The following is an 11,594-nucleotide window of genomic DNA, read 5'->3' as shown; positions in this document are numbered from 1 at the left end:
AGGTACACCTTTACCAGTTGATTTGGAGATAGAAAAATCTGCTAAACAGAGAAGGAAGCAAGCCAGACTTTTAAAGAAACAACAACAATCCGGATCTTCTTCATCAAATCCATCAACCACATCCTCTCCAACATCCAAAAGTATCACCCCACCATCTTCACCTACTCCTACCATGGCAGATAACCATGGAGGAAATCAAAATCCTACACATCCACTACCTGAACAAACCTTTAGACAATGGGCCACTCAAGATGTCACCCAACAACCTTTGTGTATAAATTAACCTGCAGCAATCAACTTTGAACTCAAGTCTGGACTCATCCATTTGTTACCCTCATTTCGTGGTCTTGAGAATGAAGACCCACATAAATTCCTTAATAAATTTCATGTTGTTTGTGTGGGTATGAAGCCACATGAAGTCACAGAAGATCAAATCAAGTTAAGGGCATTCCCCTTTGCTTTACAAGATTCAGCCAAGGAGTGGTTGTATGACTTACCACCGGGGTCAGTCACAACATGGAATGAACTCGCAAGGATGTTTCTGGATAAATATTTTCCAGAAATGAGAGCTTCAGCTTTACGTAGAGAGATAATTGGTATCAAGCAAAAAAAGAGAGAAGCCTTGCATACTTATTGGGAATGGTTCAAGAAATTGTGCTCAAGATGTCTACAACATGGGATTACAGAATATCAGTTGCTGCAGTATTTTTGTGAAGGAATGTCATCTTGGGATAGGAGATTACTCAATGCATCAAGTGGTGGATCTATAGCTGATAAGACTCCAACAGAAATCAGAGTTCTTATAAAAAAACATGGCAGAAGAGTCCAAACATATAGTCCAAGAAGAAGGGTGGTACAGTGATGCACCAAGGGGGGTGAAAGAAATTTCTACTCCAAAAATTGAAAGTCAACTTTCTGAGTTGACTAAGGTAGTAATGATGCTTGCAAAGGAAAAGGGCGTGCAACCACCAATAGTTAGACCTTGTGGTATTTGTACACAAGTTGGACATCCGACCGACATGTGCCCTCAACTTCAAGAGGAAGATTATGAAGAAGCAAAAGCCATGGGAGATTTTCTTGGATCTAGTCAAAGGGGATATGAGCAGCCACGAGGTGATCAAAGATGGAACAACAATCAAGGTTGGGGAGGAAATCAACAAGGGAACTACCAACCAAGTCAACCACATCAATACCAACAAAGACTACCTTTTCCACCACAAAACTTTCAGCCAAGGCAACCACAACACCCTCCTCAACAAGCGGGTTCATCAAGTATGCCTTTAGAGGACATAGTGAAAAGTTTGGCAACTAGTACACAAGTTTTCCAACAAGAGACAAAAGCAAGCATAAAGAACTTAGAGAAACAAGTTTCACAGCTTGCTATTTCTATAAGCAAACTAGAATCTCAAGGAAAGTTGCCTGCCCAAACTGAAACAAACGCAAGGCACAATGTATGTGCCATCACATTGAGAAGCGGGAAGGGTTATGATGGTCCAAAATTGTCGATTGATCAAAAGGAAGAAGAAATAGTAGTTGAAGAGACGACCAAAGAAGAGAAGGAGGAAAAGAAAACAATTGAAAAGAAGCCCTTCATCAGTAATTCTAAAGCCACACCTGCTCCATTTCCCGAAAGATTAAAGAGCACGAAGAAAGAACGGGAGGAGAATGAGATCATGCAAATGTTCAAGAGAGTTCAAATCAACATTCCACTCCTCGAGGTCATCAAGCAGGTACCTAGATACGCAAGGTTCCTTAAGGATCTTTGTGTATCTAAAAAGAAATTAAAAGGAAATCAAGTCGTAACGGTTGGGGATCATGTATTCGCGGTTTTGCAAAAGAGGATGCCCCCGAAGTGCAAGGATCCCGGTGTCTTTACCGTGCCTTGCAAGTTGGTAAATCTTTATGTACCCTGAGCTATGCTTGATCTAGGTGCATCCATAAATGTCCTACCATATTCTCTTTTCAAATCAATTGGTGTAGGAACATTGAGCAAAACCGGTGTGATCATCCAACTTGCTGACCGGTCTTTGGTACACCCAAAGGGAGTATTAGAGGACGTGTTAGTGCAAGTCGATGAATTTGTCTTCCTGACTGATTTTTATGTCTTAGATATAGGAGATGATGACTCTCCAAGTTCAAGTTCCATACTTTTGGGTAGACCTTTTCTTAAAACTTCTAAAACAAAAATCGATGTCTACAATGGAACTTTGAGTATGGAATTTGATGGTGAAGTTATCAACTTCAATGTGCATGAAGCAAAAAAGACTCCTTTTGATGTTCAATCTGTTAATTTTGTCAATTTGATCAATCCGTCAACAAAAAAGGGTTTGAACTTGTCTAACAATGAATTTATAGAATTAGTTTTGTCACGGAAACTAGACAGGGACAAAGCCAAAGAGCTTGCAAAGAAGTTTGATATGGATAATGAAGTGTTGGAGATTTTAGAGTTTATTGATGACAAGAAGCATGTGAGGAGTGATGATATGTTAGAGAGGCCCACGTACCCAGACTGAAGCACAAATAGTTGGGGCAAAGTCGAGCCAATGACATTAAAAAGGGGCGGCTAACCGGGAGGCAACCCGGGGGTATTTTTGTCATTTCGTATATTTTCGTTGTATTTTCTTTGTTTTCAAACTTCCAAGTTGTTTTTCATGCTAAAAGAGGGTTAAAAATCATTTTTCGGGCAGTAGAGGTTTAGCGGGTTGCAATTTCAAAAAGTGAAAAAAATCAAATCTTTTGGCCTTTTCAGAAGTTTACATGGCCGTGTAAACTTATGCCTTTCATTTACACGGGCCGTGTAAACGATTAAACGCGGTATATCTGATTCAGGGATTTACACGGCCGTGTAAAGTCTCTCCTATGATTTACACGGGCCGTGTAAATGCAAAACCAGGGCTGAACGATTTTAAGGTCAAATCTCGATTTTTCTAACTCATTCTTCACTCAATACCTGCGATTCCCTCTCTTCCTACTGCCCCCTTCGAAAAAACCCTTCCAAATACTCAATCTTCCTCCATTTTGCATCAAAAATCAAGCTCCAAGGTATGAAACTCTTCTCTTTTCATCATCTTCTTTATCTTTCACATCTATTTCAACCTCTCATGGCCGATTTTGGGGTTTTTGAGCAAAACCCTAGAATTTTTGAACTTCAAAATTTTGACCTAATGCTTGAAATTTCTCGTAGGATAAGCTTGGGGATAGCTTGGGGAAGCATTGGATATCACCCTATCACCATTTTCAATCACAAATCGGTATAATTGTTCCAAACTCTTACTTTATGCATTTAGAAAGAACCACATTCCTTTTTTGGGTGATTTTTGGTGAGACTTGCTAGTTCTTGTGCTGCAATTGTCTTAATTGTGTGCAACTCTTTGTTGATTCATTTGGGTAATGGCTTCCCGGGGTAAAAGACCTAGAATTGGAACTTCACAGGATGAACAAGACCCACATCCCATGGACAACCCTTATGAATTTGGTCTTATTTTTTAGACCAATAGACAGGAGATATTGTATGCAAATCTTGTTACAAGAACAATGGGTGCTCAAAAATTTGTGGACATCCAAGCCCTCAAAGATTTACATATCTATAAGGGTGTCCACAAGCTCTCTAAAAACATAGGATGGGAGGGTCTTTTGAATCTTCATGCAGTTAGTTACCAAACACCGATGTTGGAACTTTTGTCTTCCATTACCTTTGACTATCAAACTCATCTCCTGACTTTCCGTTTGCTCAATCAAACCCATCAGTTTCATGCTGACATTCTCTGTGATATGATTGGTTCTCCCAAAGCAAAAAGCGATGTATACACAGCCAAGGGAAGAAAAAATATCATTTTTGAGCAAAATTGTACAAATTTTTGGAGAAGCATTTCTTGTGAGTATGACTATCAGTCAGGCACAGCCAGAGCTTCTAGCATTATTTATCCGGTCTTGAAAGTCGCCCACCGGATCATTGCTTCTCTCTTATTCCCTCAAGAAGAGATTAGCAAGGCTAATAAGAAAGAGCTAGAAGTCTTATGGTGTATGATTCATAAGCCTGCAGAAGTCCCTCATTTTGGGTGTTGGGTTATTCAAAAAATGCTTAGAAGTGCTACGAGCCATGGTGGGCAACTACATTGTGGAGGCATGGTTTCTGTTATTGCTGAGCATATTGGCCTCCATTTACCCAATAACCCAACAAACATAGTCATGGGCCGTACTCGTCTATCCATTGATGTTATGGAAACAATGCATCTCTTCCACCGCCTTCCCACTGGGGATGTTCATTGGACAGTAGATGGGAAAGAGTATCTACGCATAGACAGCAGAAACAAGAAGATACTTAATTTAGCCAATGACATTCCATCAACCACTTGGAAACTCAGATCCAATTTAGATGTTACAGTAGATCATAGTCCTCCACCCTCTCCTCCTCCTCCTGCTCCTACTGCTGGTGCTTCTAGTTCATCTCACCCCACTTCTTCTTCTGAACACAATCTTTATATGGGTAAGTTTGCACATTTGAACCACCGTTACACCAGTATACATCAGGAATTCGGAGAAATTTATACGGGTGTCGCTGAAATCACTTCTGATTTTCAAGACTACCGTAACTTGCAAGAAGAGCATTGGGCCCAACAACAGTTGCGGTGGGATGAACAGGATCAAAGATGGGCCGCTCAAGAGCAGCACAATCGCAACATTCATCACCTGCTGAGCGATATCCATAGAGTTCTTGTCCTCCCCACACAGCCGCAGCCACCATCAACATCTCAACCCCAATGGCCGCCCTACTATCTTGCAGATTATCCTTCACAGTTCCCTCCATATCAACCGCCCGGTCCTCAATAGGACGGCTATGCCTCTCTCCAAGCATCGAGGACGATGCTTATTTTAAGCTTGGGGAGGGGCATCCATCCATGCATTATCCCGTTGCATGTAGGTTGCATGTAAATTTTGTACATATTGCATTGCATTGCATTATTTTTCTTTGTCATTTTTTAAAAAAAAAAATTTTAAAAAAAAAGATTTTCTTTCTACTCTATTTTTATTATACTTTTTGCATTTTGCATCTAAATTTTTGCATTTTCTTTAAAAAAAAAAAATTGATCCAATCCCAAGCAGCCAAATCTTCTCAAAACAATTGAGATGGTAAGCGAGTTGTGTGCCTTGAGATTTTACTTGCTCTTTTTATTCAAAAATCTAAAAGCAAGTTAATCACACACGAGCACATCTCCCGAAGCTACTTGTGCAAAACAGAAAGTGAGAAGATTGTCAACACTGGAGCATAACAGTAGGTATGAGTCGATTCTTTGGGACATATGATCGGTCTTATGCGTAGTAATGCTCAATTGAACTTAAAATGCCAAATTCAAAAGTTCATAAAAAGAATGCAAAATCTCAATGTCCCGCCTTCCAGCGCTCTTAAAAGTCCTTTCTACTTATTCCCTTTTATATACCATGCTTGAGGACATAGCTTTCAACTATACTTACGGGTTTTTGCATGTTAACATTTAGTCCCACGAAAAATGTCTAGAAGTCCCTCACGGTAATAGACCGTGAGATGTCCCATAACAGAAAAGTCAAGGACGAAAATATAAAGAAATCGGCTAAATAAATAAATTAAGTGTTATGTGTTAACTTAGTTATTTGTATTTATATAATAATAATAATGACTTAATAAAAAAAACTATTATTAAGTTAATCTGTGACCTTTGGGATTCGAACAAGTAAACTCTGAGGGGTGTTCTACACCTAATCACCTAAAGCTAAATTGTTTGGGATTGATTGGGATGAAAGTTCGCTATACGGGTTCCATAGAAAGTCATGAACTTAATAATAGCAAATAAAGCTAATTTGTGGCCTTTGAGGTTCGGGCAAGTAAACCCGAGGGATCTCTTCAAATCTAGCACACTAAGGTCATTTGATTTGGATGTGTTGGTTGGAAGCCCGTTACACGGATTTCAAAGAAAGCCATGAGCTTTATTTGTAAAAAAAATGTAATTAGGAAGTTTGTATATAGTTGTGTTTATAGTTTAATTAGATGTTGTGTTTAGGAAAAATACTTGGCTGTCAAAAGATTCCCTTGGACTTGGATTTGAATTTATGACATTGGACTGAATGTTAATTACTTCGACTGGTGTAAGTGGTTTGAAGTTTGTAACCAATCTGCATAAATATTAGGGAATTTTTAGAAAATATTTTTCAGAAAAAGATTGTTGTTAACCAACAAATAGTTGGAATCGGACATTGTTATATTTTATGAAACAAAAATGGTTGAGCATGTTTTGTCACATATAATTTCACGAGAGTAAGACCATAATTTGTTCCAAGAATTGACTTGATGACATCGAAAAGGAATAAGTGTTGTGATCTTTGATTCTGCTGAGTTGTACTAGGGAGTGACCAAAGTCTTGTTTCTATTATCATATAATATTTTGAGATTAAAGCCAAGTTAACTCAAGGCATGACAGGTACATTCTCAACTATGGTACAAAACAGGGTAATTGGGTTGGATCTTTTCATGTTTGTTTTAATTTCATGCATTAAGTTTCAAATAGTTTTAACTTTAATTTCTTTTCTTCTATTTTATTTTATTTTCTCCGGTTTAAACTTCTTGTTCTTTCTTGAGGACAAGAAAGGTTCAAGCTTGGGGAGATTTGTTAGGTGCATTTCATGCATTCATTTTGTAGTTTTAGTTCATAAAAGTGCATTGCATTTAGGTCTAAACTCATGCATTTTGCATATTTTTCGGGATTTTTCATGATGCAATTCCATCCACACACTTTTATGATATTTCAGGGACTTTTTGAAGGTTGGAAATCGTTGGAGGAAGTCTAAAAGAACTAGAGACAGAGTTACAGAAGTTTTGGAGCAAAGAAGTGAGAGAATGAAGAATTTGGCTTCTCAGAAGTTTACACGATCGTGTAAATGATCCCCTTTAATTTACACGGGCCGTGTAAACGTACATGCAAAGGCATTCTACTTCGGAGACCTTGAAGAATTGAGCATTTTACTTTTATTGTTTACACGGCCGTGTAAATGTCACCCTTTAATTTAAACGGGCCATGTAAATGTCTCGACAGTTTTAAAGTGGTTTTATCCTCTTATAATTCAGACAATCAGTTTTGTGAGGAGTTAGGTCGGAGTTTGGGAGAAAAGAAGGCGATTTTCAGAACTTTGGCAAGTAGATTAACACTTGGAAACACTTTAATTTCCTTTTTGTAACTTAATTTGAAGTTTAAATTTGTTTGATTTGTAGTTCAACCTAGACATGTGTGGTTGATTTCATTATCATTTCCGAATCTGAATTCTTAAGTATGTGTTGTTAGATTGTAACTTGAATTTGACTTGTGTTTAACATCTAGTAATCTTTGATTTGATCTTAATCATGTGTTTGTTTGGTTCTCTTTTTCACTTGATCAATGAATTAGGGTTCTAGTCAATCTAGTTAATCAAATTATGAAATTCGTATATGTTTTATGATTTGATGTTAGTAACACACACTTACTTGGTTGTAATTAGATCAAAATTAGTGCAATCAAAGATTAAATGTTTATATTCCCAAGCTTAAGAGGAATGTTAAACATTGTTGGTAATTAGTGCAAGAACTTAATGTCATTTAATCATTTGATGCAAGAGCTTATTTGAATTGAATCAATTAAATGAAGTTTTATTTGAAGAGCTTGTTTTGAATAAAATACTTATGCCAATTTGGATATTAGAGTTTATTAATATCCAACTTACCAACCTAGATTGAACATGAGTTATAATCATATTACATCTTTCAACATAATACATGTATGAGAGTCAGAATCGGAAATGTACTTCTTTTACTGCGTTTGTTATCAATCTTTCTTATTTATGAAGTTTAATTCAAGTTCAAACACAATTCCCCATTTTAATATTATTTGTATTATGTGTGAAAATATGGCAAGATAAGAAGTCATGTATTCCTGTGGATTGACCCTGCTTACTCTATACTATTTTTAGTATTAGAAATAGCAGTGATTTGAGCTTTGTTAATATTATTTTATCCCATCATTTGTTGGTTTGACAGCCAAACAAGGATGCATGCATGCACCTTAAATACTAAACCCTAATAAAATAAACATGGTTGGACATGCCCAAACCGGATAACAAAACTAGGCTAAGGACCGAGCCCAAAGACGCAACACTTCAGGACCCAACAAGAGCCATGGATTGTTTTCTGTTATATTGATGCAAATGTTTGATTTTCAAAGTTGAAAAAAAAAACATGAAGTTTGTCAAATTTTAAGATAATTACTTGATTTTATGAAAAAGTAATTATTTGTAAAATTTGAGTCATTTTACTACAAGAGTTGAATTAGGTCAATTTATTAAAAGATAGAATAATATGATTATTTTATTTGTTTTAAAAGTTTTATCTAAATGTTTTTAAGGAGTTACAAATTTTGTCATAAAATTTTGGAACTCAAAAGTCTTTTTTAAAAGTTATGGTCTTAAGAGTTTTGAAACTTCCATAAGTTATGGATGTGAAAAGTTTCATTCAATAACTCTTTAAGTTATAAATTCCAAGAGTGTTCAAAGGTTACAAAATTTGTTATAAATAGCTTTGAAGAGTTTCATAACTTGCCCTCAAGTTATGGAACTTGGAAAGTCTCTTTGATGGAATTCTAAAAGTTTTCAAGGGTTACAAAACTTGCCCTCGAGTTTTGGAATTTGAAAAGTTTTTTTATGAGACATTGAATTCTAAAACTAAAGTTATTTGAAAAGTTTTCAAATGTGTAACTCAGGGGTTCATAATTTAATAATAAATTAAATAGTTTTAATTTTGTTTTAGCTTCTTGATGTTTTGAATAATTCATATTACATCTTAATGGACTTTATTAATAGTTAATTAAAGTGTTTAATTAAAAGAGAATTAATAATTTCATAATGACATGGTTTAAGTTTAGTTAAATTAAGAGTATAGTTTAATTAATAGATTAAACCACTTAATATTTTAAAAGTTTAAAATGCACCATTATACTATTATAATATTAAAAGTTTAATATATTATATGTATAAATAAAAATTCGGTCTTACCGATAGTAGGCCTCATTCACGAAGCCAGTCTATAAGGAGGTATAAGGTTACTGCCTATAAAATGGCGGTTTAATGAGTGTCCACTCTCACCCACCGCTTCCTTGACTGGTGGATGGTTGTTAGCCGAACGGGTAGGATAGGACATTAATTATCATTAAAAGTATAATGAAAATACCAAGTAACTAAACACTTATAAATTCCTAATCTTAGTTATTTAGGAAAAATGTGAATTTGGTGCTAACTCATGAAATTGCACTTTGCACCTTGTTAAGTCATTAGTGGAGTGCGTGCGGTTAACTAGCACACCAATCTGGGACTGACGGTATGTGGCAAATGGTAGCTTGATGTTAATCATAGATCAATGGAGCGTGTGTGGTTAACCGACACATTGATTAGGTGATCTGTAACATTAAGTGTACCAAACTAATTTGCATGGTTATTCACACCTTGTTTGTGATCCTCGACATCCCATTCACAAACTTGAAGTGCACAATCGAGATTTAAACATGCCATTGAAAAGTTCAATGAATCTCAAAAGATCTAGGAATTTCAATTCATTTAAAACTTAATAATCAATTTCATTTTTCATGGTGGAAATTAGTAAATCGTCATTTACCTACCTTCAAATATTTTTCAATTGGATTACGACATCCCTCTTCTGAATTGTAAAATATTGTGTTGGGTCCTAGCCTTAATATTTCATTTTGGGTGTTATATTAAGGACTTAAATTAACTAAATTTGAATTTCTCCCATTAGATGTCTAGTTTTGACAACTATGGTCTTCTCGAATCTTTTAGAAAAAGCTTTCCTCGTGAATATAATGTTCCACGGTTGGATCATGGAAGTAGAAATCATACTTCATTTCCTCCACCTCCTCCAATTATTCTCCCTAACCCACAAGCTCAAGGATTTGAAAATTGTAAGGTCACTCAAGCCCTACTTGCAATGAAACATCAAGATGGAAGGTCTGTGTATACTCATGTCTTGGAGATGAAGTCACACATTGACATGCTAAGAATGTTAGGTGTCGTGTTCCCAAGGAAATTAGCTATTGACTGGGTTCTTCAGTCACTTCCCGAGTCATATAGTGAGTTTGTTAAAGACTACTATGTGACAGATCACGACATGACCCTTATTGATCTTACTTATTTGTTGATTGTTGTTGAATCAGCAATGATTTGGCACAATGATCAAGAAAATTTGACTGGAAGATCTACCTCTCAAGCTGACATGGGTAATGACATGGATATCCCAAAAATGATTCCTTCTCCTAAAGGAAAGGAATTGGCCATGATCAAAAGTTTTGATCATAAAGGAAAGGCCAAATCTGAGATTGTTCCATATGTCATTCCCAATGAGCTTGTTTGTTTCTATTGCCAAGGAAAGGGACATTGGAATCGAAGTTGTCCTGACTACCTAAGAACTTTAGTCAGATTGTATGGTTCTGCTTCAGGATCATGCAAAAGGAAGGAAGCTAAAAAGAAGAGTATGTTGAATCTGGTCGCGAAGATGGATTTCAATCGCATGGTTCGATGATCGGATTTTTGAGCTGCTGCTTAAAGAGTTATGATAGATTGCTTAGAAATATGTAGCAACATAGTTTTCATTAGTAATTGCATTGTAAGGAAAAGTTTTTCCGCATTTTATAAATACATAAAATTTTGTTTTTTTATTTTATTATATCTCCTTGCAATGGCATTTGTGAAAATTGATGATTGTATGTTTCTATGTTAGCAATATGAATTTGATTTTTTCGCTTGTGGTAATGTCAAAATTTACCAAATAAGGAAATATTCTCATCACCCGGGTTTCAATTGGACAAAAACTTGGAATCATGCAACTGGTATTATATGATGAATGAGAATTTTCGTCTTTGGTAAATTAAGACTAATTCATTGTTCACATGTATATGTGAGCCAAGTGAAGGACTAGGGGATCGGGTACACTGGATGTACATTGGTCAGGTCCACCTCAAAGAACGATAAGACTATTTGTCATGACTTACTAAAGTTTGGTAAATATGGTTATACTTACAAGTTTAAGTATAATTCTGAACATTGGAAAAGTTTCAATGTATGGCAAAACGAATAAGAATAATCAAATTAGGCAGAAAGATAAAAGTTTCTCCAATATGAAAAGATGGGAGAGTACTTTAGTATCGTGTTTTATGATCATCTTAATGATTACGGAAAACCATATCACAATTGATCCTCCAAGGATATCTTAGTGTATTTCTATGGCTGAGAAGAGGAATCGTGTATTGTTGAAATGGTTAAATCAAAAGATGAATCATACTTCGTTCCAAGAACAAGTCTTAGAGTCATACTCCAAGATTATAACTTGATTGACATAATCTTAAGCAAGGTTTATAATACTTGTCAAATATAGAGTAACATGTTTCTTACTCTTATACATTTGAAATCGGTAAGTTGTGACGGAGGTGGTGGTAATGGTGGTCGCGGTGGCGATTATGGTGGTGGGGATGGTGGCAGAGGAGAAAAGAACGGGTGGCATTGTATAATCATTTCTGATTATACCAGGTCTG

The 11,594-nt window shown here is 36.0% G+C and overlaps 1 protein-coding gene across 1 annotated transcript; it reads left to right on the top strand.

Moving 5' to 3' along the window:
* The first annotated feature begins 812 nt into the window (after nt 1-812).
* On the top strand, nt 813-2,513 carry LOC111893635 (uncharacterized). The gene is made up of 2 exons (XM_052766599.1): nt 813-1,866; nt 1,981-2,513. Exons 1-2 carry the CDS (start codon nt 813-815, stop codon nt 2,511-2,513), a joined length of 1,587 nt encoding a protein of 528 aa, XP_052622559.1.
* The last annotated feature ends 9,081 nt before the right edge of the window (nt 2,514-11,594 follow it).

Source organism: Lactuca sativa, chromosome 8 (assembly GCF_002870075.4).
Source record: "Lactuca sativa cultivar Salinas chromosome 8, Lsat_Salinas_v11, whole genome shotgun sequence".
Taxonomy (NCBI): domain Eukaryota; kingdom Viridiplantae; phylum Streptophyta; class Magnoliopsida; order Asterales; family Asteraceae; genus Lactuca; species Lactuca sativa.
Note: the sequence above shows the minus strand (reverse complement) of the source record. Positions and strands in the feature narration are given on the sequence as shown.